Here is a 15,005-nt window from a genome sequence, read left to right on the forward strand (position 1 = left end):
ATATGCTGACATTGAGACTGTAATCTTGGAACAGCTTGGCATTTGTAGTTTATAGAGCAGGTTTATTACATTAGACAGGATTAAAAACTATAAAAATATATTTAAAAAACAGTATTGCTACTGAATGCATTCATTTGTAGTCAACTAATTACACCTTAAGATAGACAAAAAGTAAACACAATGCAAAGTACCAGCACAACAATTAAGTTATATTACATCAAAGATTCTTTTAATGGTCCCCAATGACTAAGCGTACACTCATGAAGAAAAAGAACAAAAGATATGACAAAATTATCACATCTAGAACGCCACTATCTTTAATGAAGAGGGGAGGGCAAGTTTCCAATGTCTGCAGTTTCAAAGGCCAAAACAAAATAAAGGGATTAAAGAGGGACTACTTTTCAATTATTCCTCAACAGAGGCTTAAAAAAAAAAAAAAAAACCCTGACCTAGTGCGAATGGTGACAGTCATAATTATTAAAGGCAGGTCTCCTTCATTAAAAAAAGAGAAAAGAAAGCTGTACGAAAGGAGAATTTGCTGGCATTTATTGAGGGGTTCCTGCTGAGTGATAGTGAAGGACGTCATCTTCTGGGTCATCTTAGTCTGGTCCCAGTACGTAAGGGGGGGGGGGGGGGCTTAGATGAGAGATGAAAAAAAGAACAGAAAAGGGAAGAGGGAGGAGTTGAGTCAGCGTCTCTTCGAGGGCGAGCAGACTGGCTTGCACTGTTTGGGGTAGGCTGTGTCCGTCCATCCCAAAGGGGAACCCCCCACCCCCAAACCTCGAATGTGTGGCCTAACCCCCCTATATTCTCTTTTGGGAGTCAGTCTTCCAAGTCCCCACCTGCAGGAAAGCTGAATCTCATTTCATCCCGAGAAAAGGGGCAACGCACCCTCCCACGATTCCTCCCCTCCTTTCACGACTCGCTCGTCCGATTGGCACTTGAGTATCAGGAACTGCGTGTGGAGGCGGGCGTGTCCACGGAGGGGAGGGGCTCGTTCGTCTTCGGACCTCTTTGCACCCACGAGAACGTGGACGGCGATGATCTGTTTATCAATACTCGTCATTCCCCCCCCCCCCCAATCATTTCCGCAATCATTGGAAGCGACACTTTGCTGGACAGGTAGAGATCAGAGCCTCACTCTGGGCAGGACTGAATGGGAGAAAAAGTTAAGAGCTAAGCTTCGCCTTTTTGGACAAGGGCAGAATCTCTTCCTGGTTCTCCATATCGTCTTCATCCTCCTCGTCGTCATCTGGGTAATCGACAAGGCCCACCAGGCCGCTCTAGGGAAACAGGAAATGCTTGAAGACGCATCTGTGAAAGGCCGTTACTAAATCCTCCCTTTGTGAAGAGGATGACAACCATGCAGAGACCAAAGAAAGTGGTCCTATTTGAAGGCAGAGCGTGGAAACTCAGGCTGGCTACCTTGGTGGTGATGGCTGTCGTTGGTGGGGAGGTCCTGGCCCCGATGCTCAGTGACCCGGGCGACCCTGGGAGGTGGCTGGTGGGGGGCGGACCGGTGAGGCTGGGTTTGGGGGCGCTGGAGAAGGACAGCTTGAAGCTGGGGCTCTGGCGACCCGTCAGGGTAGGCTTGGCCAACACCTCCTTCTCCTCAGAGTCTTTCACTGAATCAAAACGGACAATGGATTAAATGCAGCAGGTTTGGTGTTAATGTGTGCATATTTCACCCTGCTGGGACTGGAAAATTGTGAAAGCTGCCTGCTGAAGATGCCAATTTAGCAGTTAAGATAGTCAATGGCATCACTGACTATATGCACATTTATTCTCTCTCTGTTGGTCACAGGTGGGGTTTTCTCAGTTTTCTGCCAAAATGAAGAAGGATGCACAGGTGAGTATCCCAAACCATTCATTCAGTTACCTTAAGATTCCACTTTCCCCCAATAATAATGATAGGCCTGTCTAACAGCTCTTTGTCGATTGTCTATATCTCCTCGAAAATGTACTATTCTGAACTATACCATTTGGTCTTCTATTATTCCTGTTAGTTTTCACCTCAGATGTAACCTGCTCACCCCATTTGATTTGCAGTCTACTAATTTACACTAGGCTGGCCAGTGAAGCATGGGCTCCTCCTCTATAGTGGGGCTCCTCTTGTGATTTCTTTCCATTGGGGAGTTTTTTCACCACTATTTGAGGGTTCTCCCCCCACTGTGAGTTTTTTTTACCTATTTTACTTGCTATTTGGGGGGTACAGGCCTGGTGTTTGCTCCGTTTGCTCTGTCTCTTGCCTTGCTACTGTGTAAAGTGTCTTTGTAACAGTTCTCTGTAAAAAATGCTATACAAATGAAATTGAATTGAATGTCGATTGGGAAAGGTGCCCATGAGAGGTTGAAAGTCCTGGGGTTAGAAAGTAAACGTGTTTCTTCCACCCATGAACTCTGAAGAACAGCTGAAGAATTTTGCTCATTACAAAATCCAGGTGATTGGAACAAAACACTGAGGAGTACTTTCTGGACCAGGATTTCCCACCACTGGTGTCCATCTTGCGCAATCTCTGAAAATCGCCTGACGACAGACATGACGTCCTCTCCTTTATCTCCGAACCGGCTGAGCGACTGTCGCGGGGAGATAAGGAGGGAGGGGAGAGAGGGTGGAGGAGAGGAGAAAAAGAGAAGGGACGAGGCTCACGGTGGCGGTGGCAAGCATGTTCTCCGGGTCCACCAGCGTCCGCAGCAGGCCCATCAGCTGCACGGCCCGCCCAGCTCCGGGTCGGTGTCGCAGTCATGTGCTCGATGATCAGGTTGATGAGGAGGATGTCCTGGGAAAATGAGGGGCGGAGCCACATTACAGCGCATCTGTGTGACCCAGCAAAGTCAACACACTCACCGTTTATTTCAATACAGTGCTTCCCCTCTCACCTCATCCAGAGTGAATATACAAGCTAATAAAAGACGATGCATTAAGTACATAATCACACAAAGGAACGGAACGTCAGAATAAGAGGGACTGTAGTGCTGGTACCACACTGGTGTGCCAGACACACTCAAACTGCCATGCACACCTGGCATCAGGCCTGGAGGGCTGCACTGTCCACTGTGTTTTAGCATTGACCAAAAGTGCTTCACTTGAGCCATTGATTGGCTACAGTCTTGTTATCAAGGGCTAAACTGGGGGCCGACTGAAAGGAACCCGCTAACCGGGACAGATATGCAGCGGTTTATGTTTTGAGGATAAAAGCGTATGATTTCAGCATTCTATAAACCGTTCCGGAAGTGAGTGTCTGCTAAACAAATGCATGTAAATATGAATTTAAATGTAAATTAAATACCAACCCGGCCCCAATGGGGATGCTTCTTACTCAATACGCAAGAGGTTTATGCTAAGTTAGGGGTAAAGACATTCAAAGGCTAAACCTGTTCTCCTGTTCCATTGCCCCTAGCCTCCAATAATTTCCCCAATACTCAAGTTTCATGACTGGGAAAAATGGCTCGCATGCACCAATCACGTAGTGCGATTCAGTTTTTACTCTAGTTCAGTTTTTTAAGCTAGTTCATGTGGACTTCGGCACACCTTCTCAGACTACTTGTATATGCTCGCTGAATACTGTAATAGCCAGATGGACCTTCTGCATGCGACAGAGACAAATGGAGTTGTTCCAACTGATTTCTGGCAGCGCCTTAACAGGTTACTTCTTGATACAGGCACACAGCTCACTGAAGGAAAACTGATGGAATCCGAATATGCTTGTGCCACATGAGTCCCGGTATACTATGAATGGTTTGAAATAATGTATTATGTGGGAAGACATCCACAGTGCAGCAGTGCTTGATGTGAAGAAGCTTAAAAACTAAACTGGACTACCCGTTTAGTTCAGCTATACATTTCTCTGTGGTCATTTCCTCACATTTCCACACACAGAATTTAAATTTTTGCACGTTTCGGTCAGTGAAACATGAAAGGACAAGGTACAACACCAAACACAAAGCCAAAAGGGTCCGGACGGCGATGGGCAGACCACTCACATCGTCGTTCTGCTGGGACTCCTGCATCACAAACTCCCGCACCATGGAGGGGTTGTACTCCACCAGATAGGAGAAGATGTCGGTAGCAGCACTGCGCACCTGGACATCATCCATTCCCTGCCAAGGACCAATGAGGAGAAACTTGTGATGTCACAGACACAGCAAGGATAATCCGTCTAGTAAGATTTACCCCTCATGATGTCATAAAGCAGGAGAGCCAGGCCCAAACAAGCAAAACTCACTCCTTTTTATGTCACAGACAGAATAATATAGCCAAATAAATCTCACTCAATGTTGCATAGCCAGGACCAATCAAGCAAGACTCACGACTTGTGATATCACAGACAGAGCAGCACAAGGAAGTTAAAATCTGAACAAAGACATAAGGTGTGTCCCAGACTGCAAACTTCCATGCTCCAACAACACAAAGCGAGTATGCAGCCATCTTGGAGTGTGACTTTCAAGTATGCATTGATGCATGCTTTGACAGGGAAAGAAGTAACTGAACCATCTATTCAGTTTTTGAATAGTTACAGCAAACTTGAGGATAAACTCACCACTGCATCCCAGTACTGAACAAAATCTTCCATTTATGCTTTCTGTGTTCCAAGAAACTGGAGTGGACATTCAAGAGAACGGTAGTACAGAGCATGGAAGTATGCAGGGACACACCTGTTGACAGCGGACATTCTATACTCTTTGGATATGGCACCTAATCACTGAAAACATCTGGGAAAATGCCGTGGAGCTGGGGACCAATATATCATCTCTCTGGCTTACCAAAATTACTTCAAGTGCTGGAAGGATGCCCATGTTTGACAATGTTTTGAAGAAGGCATCTCTGTTCTGAGGTTGTAATGTTTGAGAAAAAGCACAAAATTCCTTCAGGAAATTTACCTACATCAAGGAAAAATGTTGCATTAGACAGGAATACACAAGACAGGAATACACATATAGATAATGGTTATTTCAGTTTCCTTAGTCAAGGTTCAATTTCAACTGCAGCAATACTGAAGAGTTTCATTTCAGGTGATGCTGTACAAGCAAATGGACCCAAGCCAAGCACGAAAATACATCCATTTTGTGAAAAAAGGACTTTGTCAACCTTCGCTAATGACAGTAAAATAACCCCTTCTAAACCTCAGTCTTCGCCTTTCACTGAATAATAATAACAATCACCAACCAAAGAAGAATATTAAGATGGCGGTCACTTTTTTCTTTACCAGTTCGTGTCTTTTGTGGTCGTCTGTCGCTTACTCGGTTAGCTGTGCGAAGAGGTCCGTCAGGAACTTCTCATCGTCCTGAAGGAGTAAAAGGAGAAACGAGGGTGTTCAGGGCAGAGTGGTCACATGCATGATCTTTTCCTGGGGAGCTGATAACGGCGCCGTAGTGCGGAAAAGCAAAACAGCCCGTTCTCCTACTGCACGTTTATGCTTTTTTTCTGGGAAACCTACAGCCCCTTCCACACTTCGGTATGAAAAATACCATTGAGTTGCGTGGTATGTGCGTGGCTAGCCAATTGGAGGATGAGGGAGGACACTTGAACGGCATTCCAAAGCAAAAACCACACCAAGAACATACACCGGGGCTACACTTTTTGGAGGTGGGGAGATGGACCTTGCCATTTCGGCACGGAAAATGGGGGTATGGGAAAAGACTGCACGCAAACTAGGGAATGGGCTATAAAACTGCTTCCGGATGAATCAACAGCAGGCCATGCCACCGTGGGGCTGTAGACACCACTTACCTCAGTCTAGTCTAGTGTCTTTTGAGCATGGTGGTCCCTGAATAAACAACAGCTGCATGACAGTAAAACATGGTACAGTCCGTACAGTACTGCTCAACCACAACAACCACCAGTGGATTTGAACCCTATGACCAACTGACATCCAAGGTGCCAGGGAGGAGCTTTGAATGATCTGAGGATCTTAGGTGAAGGTTCCTTTCTTGCGCATGCTGGCAGACCGCGGGGATCTGGAAACCTCAGCTCAAACACAGAAACGTAAGTTCAGAAGGAGCTTGGTTTACTTCTGCGCGAGACACTTGGGATGAGTTCATGAAGACCAAAAATTACACAGACAACCTTTAATACAAAAGTACTCCATTTAGCACCACCAAATGGAGGATGCAGTTTTAATATGACAAAGATTGTAAATCGAATGACTAAAGAAAATACGGTAAGAGCGCATCATGGCTTCCATTCCCTGCATAGTTGGGTGTATGGTTAGTCTTAGCTCTGCTGTCAATTTTACGAGTAATGGTACTTGTTCTAAGTGTCAGCTTAATTTAGAATTGGCACAGAAAATAGCTGAGTTAGAGACGCGCATCCGGACCTTATATCAGATTCAGGAGAGTGAGACTTTCTTAGACTCCCTTTTACCCGAGCCGGATGCTAGTTTAGATGCGAGTGTTTCTCCGCCGCCAGTGTCCTCGCTGCAGGACGATTTTATCACGGTACCAAAGAAACATAGTTGCCGGCCCAGGGCCGCCGAGCACCACCAAACTCGCGTTTCCAACCGATATTCCCCACTCAGTAACACACCTACTGAGAAAGCCCTGATCATAGGGGATAGCATTTTGAGAAACGTGAGATTAGAGACACCAGGGACCATAGTACAGTGTATTCCTGGTGCCAGAGCCACCGACATTGAGGCAAATTTAAAAGTGCTGGCTAAAAGTAAACGTAAATACTCTAGGATTGTTATCCACGTTGTTATCCGGCACAAACGACATCCGATCGGAGGTCACTAAAAATAATTTTATATCGGTGTGTGCAGTGGCTAAAAAGATGTGTCAGGAAGTAATTTGCTCTGGCCCACTTCCAGCTCGTAGGAGCGATGAGGTCTACAGTAGGCTATCTTCGCTAAATCTCTGGCTGTTGGAGTGGTGCTCATCTAGTGACATAGACTTTATTAACAATTGGCCTGATTTCTGGGGAAGGCCTGGCCTACTGAAGAGAGACGGACTCCACCCGAGCTGGAGAGGTTCTCGTGTCCTACTGAACAACATAGCTGCTAGTCTTAGTAAGGCCAGATCCTGACACTCCATCAGGGCGCCGGCCAGGCTGCAGGATTCTAACCTTACGTATTTGCCTGCTCGTTTCTTTATACCTGTGTCCCAGACATATGGCCCTACGCCTCTGTCTGCAAGGTGCGTTTCAGAGCTAGCTAACAGAAATAGTATTTCAAAAGCCCCTTTAACTAATACTTTTAAACTAGAATCGGATATCTGTTATATTGAGACTGTGTCTGTTCCACGCATCTATGCCAAACGTAAAGCTAACCGTGGAATTGATGTGGATAACTTAATTGTCATAAAAACAAAGCACGCTGCTACTAATCATAGTGAACCATCCTTAAAAATTGGTCTATTAAATGTTAGATCACTCACTCCAAAAGCAGATCTCGTCAACGAATTGATAATAGACCATGATCTCAATGTATTATGTCTGACTGAAACTTGGCTAAGACCTGATGAATATGTTGCGATTAATGAAGCGTCTCCTGTGGGTTTCATAGGTACGCAGGTGCCACGTCCATCAGGCAGAGGGGGAGGCGTTGCAGCTATTTATCAGTCCTTATTGAGTCTAGCGCCTAAGCATGGATATATGTTCTCCTCTTTTGAAGTTCTTATTCCTAACTGTGTACAGCCCGATCTAGCTAATAAAAGTGCTAGCGGGCAGTCCTTTTTTCTTGTGTCTGTTTACAGGCCACCTGGGTCTTAAGGGAATTTGCTGAGTTTTTATCACACCTAGCAATTTCAGCAAATAAGGTCATAATTGTTGGTGATTTCAACATACATGTGGATAAAAATGGTGACCCCCTACGAACAGCTTTTGCCTCTATTCTTGATTCCATTGGTTTTGTACAGAATGTTTGTGAGCCTACTCACTACCGTGGCCATACCTTAGACTTAGTTCTGTTCCATGGTATTAGTGTGGTAAATCTTACCATCGCACCTCATAACCCTATACTATCAGATCATTTCCTCATTACGTTTAATATTAAGGCATCAAATTCTCCTGTATCAGAGCCTAGACATTACTACAGCCGATCAGTAAACCCTGAGGTTATTCCAAAGTTTTTAAATATGCTTCCAGAGTCATTCCTCTCCACAGAAGAAAAGGCTGATGAAAATGCTGATGAAGCTACTCTGGACCAATTGACTCATTAACTAACCCTCACCCTCAGGAATACTCTTGATGTTGTTGCCCCCCTTAAAAGAAGAAACCCTAGTCGGAAAAAGCACACTCCATGGTACAACGATATCACCCGGGCCCTGAAGAAGTCTAACAGATAATTAGAGCGAAAATGGCGGTCTACTAAGCTAGAAGTAGCCTATTTCATCTTGCATGGAAAAACAGCTTTCTTCAGTATAATCAAGCTCTTGTTTCTGCTAGATCTGCCTTTTTCTCAAAACTAACTGAACAAAACAGACATAACCCAAAATTTCTATTTAGTACTGTGGATAAATTAACTAAAAAACAATCATCAGTTTTCAACTTATTCCTCCAATCTTAGCAGCATTGACTTCATGAACGTTTTCGATCAGAAAATTGAGGCTATTAGAGACCAGATTTCCAAACTGTCTCCATCATGCACTATTTCTGTTCATGTTAACAAACCTAGTTAAAACAGGAAGATTTACAGACAGCGGTACTAAACTGTTTTACGCCCATTAGCATGGTCGAGTTATCCGAATTAGTTATGTCTGCAAAACCAACGACCTGTCTACTCGATTCTATTCCTTCAAACTGGATTAAAGAACTATTTCCAGTACTAGGCCAGCATATACTAAAAATCATTAACACATCCCTAGTCACAGGATATGTACCAGAGTCACTAAAAGTGGCAGTTATTAGGCCATTATTGAAGAAACCAAACCTAGAACCTCATAAATTGGAAAATTATAGACCTATTTCAAACCTTCCATTTCTACCAAAATTATTGGAGAAAACTGTTGCTAAGCAACTAAGTGCATACCTTAGCTCTAACGGTATCCATGAAGTATTCCAATCTGGGTTTAGACCCCACCACAGCACAGAAACCGCACTTTACAAAGGTTACGAATGATTTACTACTGTCAGCCGACCGTAACTCTGTGTCGGTTCTTGTGCTCCTGAGGACGACCTGAGTGCAGCTTTTGACACAATTGATCATGGAATTCTACTGGACAGAATCAAGGCCTGTGTTGGACTTCATGGACAGGCACTCGCATGGTTTGGATCATACCTACGTGACAGGAAACAGTTTGTAAAATTAAAAGAAGAGTCCAGCTCCTCAATAATGTAATGCGGTATTCCACAAGTATCAGTACTAGGACCAGTACTCTTCTCGCTATATATGCTACCACTTGGCAATATTATCCGGGCACATGGCGTAGAGTTCCACTGTTATGCGGACGATACCCAGATTTATATTTCAATGAAACCTGGCGAAGCACTGCCGCTTTCACGGTTAGAGGCCTGTATTGTAGATATTACGGTTTGGATGCTTTCAAATTTTCTGCTCCTAAATTCAGACAAGACTGAAATGTTGGTTTTAGGTCCCAAAATATTAAGGGAGAAATAGTCTACTCTCACCTACTCCCTAAACTGTGATGGTTGTTTGGCTAAACCTAATATGGTCGTTAAAGACCTTGGTGTCACCATTGATCCTGATCTATCTTTTGACACCCATATAAAAAACATATCCAGAATTGCCTTCTTTCAGCTGCACAACATAGCTAAAATTAGACATTTCCTGTCAGTCGGGGATGCTGAAAAATTGATCCATGCATTTGTTACGTCTAGGTTAGATTACTGTAACGCCCTGCTTTCTGGCTGCCCTAATAACTCGTTAAAGAGTCTCCAGCTTGTGCAGAATGCAGCTGCTCGTATCTTGACCAGAACTAAGAAATATTACACTAGTACTAGCGTCGCTTCACTGGCTACCCATTAAGCATAGGATAGACTTCAAGGTTTTGCTCCTGACTTTTAAAGCTCTGCATGGACGTGCACCTGTGTTACATATCTAACCTGCTCCTACCCTATAAGCCCACAAGGTCACTCCGATCCCAAGACGCAGGTTACTTGGTAGTCCCAAGAATTTACAAAATCCTAAAAGGTGGTAGGGCTTTCTCCTACAGGGCCCCACTACTGTGGAACCAGCTTACAAAATTTATAAAGGAGTCAGTCTCAATATTTAAATCTAGATTAAAAACGCACCTCTATGGTCAGGCTTACAATCAGTTGTAGTCTGGAGACAGGGTGCGAGAAACCTGTAGTCATAGAGCTTTGTAGGTGGCAATCCTTTCCCTACTGTCACCTGTCAATCAGCTGTGACCCGACTTTACATGGGCTGGCTCTTGATAGGTGGGTATGGTTGTCTACCCCTCATGACTGCATGGGCTCTCCATCCCTGTCCTAGTAGATATCCAGCCATATTCTACTCCTGGCGGGGTCCCCCCAATACATACCACTGCCACCTTACTCACTGTCTGCTATATTGCAAATTCCCTAATTGCCTTTCTACCCTCTTCCCCATACTGCCAGCGGGGCTCTTGCCCCAACCCTCGAGAGTGCTTCGAGAGTCGTCTGGTCTCCCCCACCTCTGCGGTCCAGCCCCTCCTTCGTCATTGCCTCCACCCTGCCCACATCTGTCGCCACCTGCTGTTCCCCATCACCGCCACCCGGCCCCACCCATCATCTGGGCCACATCACATATCTTATGAAACTGGCTGACATTCTGGTCACCAGTCGGCACCCTAAGCCGACCAGAGGAGGATGGGTTTCCCCCTTGAGCCTGGTTCCTTCCAAGGTTTCTTCCCATCTACCACAGGGAGTTTTTCCTTGCCACTGTTGCCTTAGGCTTGCTCCTGTGGGGGGTTAGGCCAGGGTTCTCTGTAAAGCGTATTGTGACATCTGCTTTAAAATACGCTATACAAATAAATTTTGATTGATGATTGATTGATTGAAGATGAACATTTTTTAAAAATCCCAAAAGTTCCCATGAATTTATCCCTCCACCACAGTTACGTCTAACGCACTGGCTAATCGCTTACCCATCCTGTCGAGTGCAATGCCAAGTTCTGCACACACAACCACTTGAGCATAGGGCTTCAATAGTCGATTTGAAATTTGTTTTTTATGGTGGGGTTAGAAGTGACATTCTGGACCTGAGAGCAGATGTCTGCCCCACAGTCTTTGACAAACCCTATAGGCATACCAATATTTCCAAAAGGTTTGTAATTTCTCCAAATACGATGAAAATGTACAGTTCCTCATATCTGGGCATAAAGTTCTATGAAAGAGTCATCCGCAGAAAGAGAAGTAAAGAGAATCAAGGCCAGACGTATTTTACAGAGCGTTACATCTTTCACAAAGCAGCAAACAAACACACGTAACCTGTAGGCTTCAGCTACCAGGTCAACACATTACGAGGTCATTAATGTTCATTTAAGCAGATGAACTGGCACAATGCAATACATCTAGGCCTCCAGACTGCATCGTGGCATCTGTGTGTTGCATTGTACGCGCTAACGCGTTCTACTTTCGGCAAATGCAATGCTCCGAGCTAGCTGGGTGTGAGTCACCCTCCCCCCCACCCCTTGCCCCCCCGCCAGCCTGACCCACCTTTAACCTCGCCGGTCACATGTCATATTCTCTCACTCTCTGCATCTCCCGTGGCAACAGCCGGTGCTCAGGGGTCAACAGGCCTGTCGTTACCCATGAGCATCCCCCAAATTGAGTGCAGAAGCCGCCTCAGACAAACGAGTGCCCGGGGGAAACAAGTAAATCCCCTCCCTAACATTTGTCAATAAAAAATGTGCTTAAAACGCAGCCACGTTCTGAGATGGCAAAGCGACGGCCGTTGGCAACGCCTCGCAACGGACGCAGCTGGTCCAGTTGCCGCTGCGGGATTAGCGGGCACGGAATGACTTAGCGCAGAGGCATGTCCGACAGCCGCATGGCTCGCCGAAAAGAAGGGTGTAAGGGGGTAAAAACGCGCCGTTAAATGGCACACTCCAGCTCCCAGAGGCCAGCGGTTCATTCCGATGGATAGCCCAACCCGCCCACGGCTCCGTTTTCAAATATTTCACAGAGAGCGGTTAGCCCAGCGCTACTGGCACTAGACGTTAATGGCAGAAGCAGCACGTTTGCAGAAGTGCTCTCAAGTTCGGTAATAAATTACGACTCCGCACACAGCCAAGAGGCTCCCGTTAAGGAGAGTGAACAAATTTTCAGAGGATCCTGTTTATGGTTGAGCAGCTGAGTCCATCACAAACTGAATTCCACTGTTGCCGTAATGATCACTGAGGACCCCCTCAAATCTTAAGAGAACCGTCGCTCCAAGGGGCGTGCCAATAGAGGAATTCAAGGCCTGTTCTGATCTATATTCTCTCACCAGCATCTGTTGGCGCATCTACAGTTAACCCAGCAATATGCAACGCTGCAGCCCCTCAGTTGAGTGTTTGAAGGGATAGAGGGACGCCATGTTAGTCGGCATGGCGACAGGTCACAGACCGGACTGCCACAGCGTAATGAGAGACTCGTGCTGGCTCTGACATTTGCATCATTTCAAACCGCCAGACTGGAGTTTTCACAAGACTTATTCATGCACGGCAACCCCAACTGCATGACAGCACGACTATATCCTGCATACCCGCCGGACCGGGAGTCAGCAGGACTGAACCAGCTTCACAGTGCTGCTTCCTGCTGAAGTCCTCTCACAGGAAGGACAAGAAATAATACAATAATACAAATTACAATTACAACTAATTACAATAACGTATTACCATTATATTACTACGAATACCGTTTCTGATAACATTAATAGCACATAAGAAACAATATTAACAGTACCGCTCGACACATTTTACTTGTTACACTGATATCACTGTCATAAGTTAACAGTGAGGAAGTACTGCAGTACCGCTAACATTGCTATCACTTTCACTGAATACCATCCACTAATACGCGTGAATGAGCGGGAAGTCGAACTGATTCAGTGTCCTCTCCATTCTCAAAACGGCTCTGTTGTATTCTACTTAGGTAGAGGCAGTTATTCGAGGCGGAATTAAAGACAAGGTTTCGAGACGAGGCAGTCATCACACTGTCTGGATTACACCCTCCCTCCAGCTTCATCACTAAAGCAGGTGCTGCTCACGCACACTTCTCAAGCAACATCTGCTTCAATGATGCACCCCTGCCAAATCACGCCAAAAGTAAACACACCGACCAATCATCTGTCAACATGTGCATACACTGGCCAATCATACTCTCTCACTCTCTTTCTCTCACTCGCTCTCTCATACAATCACACGCAGAGCTGCTGCTTACATCTGTGTCATGATCTTGTGCAGGAAGACGCCATCCACGAGGTCCATGAACACGGACAGCTTATCCTCCGAGCCGTTACCGAGAGGCCCCAAGGTTTTCACCTGCAGAGAGAGGGATTTATCAGTCAAAAATGAAAATACTTCTTTCACAGGTCCGCTCGGACGTCATCCTGCTCCAGGAATGTGGCATTCCGTTCCGGGAGTTGGATGGCATTCTGGAGGGAGAATGGAGATTGGGAGACTCTCTCTGGTCTGGCTCTAACATCGCCAGAGCTGATGGGGTCGGCACGTCGGTGAAAAATCCCTTTGTGCGAATAACATCAAGCAACATTGTAGAGAGTGGGCAAATCCTTGTCACCGATCTCGAGGTCGGGGGTTCCCCACTCAGGGTCATCAACGTGTACGGCCCCACCAGCGTGGCCGAGAGGGTCTCCCTCTTTACAAAACTATCACCACTTTTACATTGCACAATGCAGGTTGTCGTGGGGGGGGGATTTCAACTGTGCACTAACAGACGAGGACCGAAGCAGACCCAGATGGGACCGATCCAGCGACCTGCAGCGGTCCCTCATAGAGGATTTCTCCCTCCGCGACGCCGGGGGCGCCTCTCCCCCCCAACACACGTGGGTGAGTTCCTCTGGCAGCTCCTCTTCTAGAATTTATTTGTTTCTGCTCTCCCCAGGCCTGGGGGTGTCCGCTTATTCCATCCAGGCGGTGCACTTCTCAGACCACCACATGGTGACCGTGTCCCTGGCCTGGAAGAAACCTATAACCGTGGGTAAGGGGCTCTGGCGAATGAACACCAGCCATCTCCAAGACCCCCAGGTGCGACTCTCCTTCTCGAGACGTTGCCTGGAGTGGGTGAGTCTTAAACATCTCTTTGACTCCCTGGTGGAGTGGTGGGAAATGGTGAAGGAGCGAGTACGAGGATACTTCCGGGCAGTCGGGCAGAGGAAGGCAAAGGAAAGGAGGGCAGCTTTGTATATCACAATGCTGCCCTCCAGAGACTGAGCCTCCTTCAGTCCCGAGGCCTGGATGTTAGCAGTGAAATTGTACAGACTCGGCAGAGCCTCACCACCCTCTACCGGGAAGAGCGGGAAAAATGTACCTTCCGCTCCAAGCTCCAGGGCCTCGAGGAGGATGAGAAGTGCACACGGTTTTTCTTCCGCAGGGCGCGGTCTAAGACTAACAACATCGTGTCTCTCATCTAGTGAAACACAATGGTAGGCTACTTACCCAAACCACCAGCGGGGAATCCAAAAAGTTGACCATAAGTTCGGAAACCGTAACATCCATGTTTGAAGAGCTGTAATATCCCACGGTTAAATAGACAAATATCTTCGTGAGGGCTAAGGATCCACGATATTACCATGCATGCTCGCTCCCCAGAGAACAATACCAGTTAAATCAGGCATCGCGCAGACCCGCCGTAGCCGGTCTGTGCACACTATCAAAACCCAGCTCAGTTTTTTTTGCTGTTCAATAATATCCACGTTGTTCCCTTATAGTGTCGGTTTACCACTGGGTACCCCCAAAAAGTAGTGTTGCTTTTTAGTTAAAGTTCAAAAGTGCTCCCTCCTTTTTTTCCAGTTCGATCAGTAGCCTATATCAAGCGCTGTTGAAAAAGAAGTCCAAGCCGCATGACGAGAAAGTTAGCAGTGCAATACTGTATGCTTAAAATATCAAATTTCCAGATCCCATTCC

The 15,005-nt window shown here is 46.2% G+C and overlaps 1 protein-coding gene across 2 annotated transcripts; it reads right to left on the reverse strand.

The window, feature by feature from the left end:
• Positions 1-207: 207 nt before the first annotated feature.
• LOC135253297 (serine/threonine-protein phosphatase 4 regulatory subunit 3-like) lies at positions 208-14,999 on the reverse strand. Of its 2 annotated transcripts, XM_064332405.1 has the most exons (8): positions 14,538-14,999; positions 13,303-13,403; positions 5,207-5,284; positions 4,764-4,880; positions 3,984-4,100; positions 2,650-2,779; positions 1,426-1,625; positions 208-1,283 (listed from the first exon to the last, which is right to left on the reverse strand). In XM_064332405.1, the coding sequence occupies exons 4-8, from the start codon at positions 4,794-4,796 to the stop codon at positions 1,170-1,172; spliced, it is 594 nt and encodes a 197-aa protein (XP_064188475.1). In that variant the 5' UTR covers positions 4,797-4,880; positions 5,207-5,284; positions 13,303-13,403; positions 14,538-14,999; the 3' UTR covers positions 208-1,169. The 2 variants fall into 2 exon arrangements, with proteins under 2 accessions (XP_064188475.1, XP_064188483.1); XM_064332413.1 differs by lacking the exon at positions 13,303-13,403.
• Between the last annotated feature and the right edge of the window lie 6 nt (positions 15,000-15,005).

This window comes from Anguilla rostrata, chromosome 1 (assembly GCF_018555375.3).
Source record: "Anguilla rostrata isolate EN2019 chromosome 1, ASM1855537v3, whole genome shotgun sequence".
Taxonomy (NCBI): Eukaryota; Metazoa; Chordata; class Actinopteri; order Anguilliformes; family Anguillidae; genus Anguilla; species Anguilla rostrata.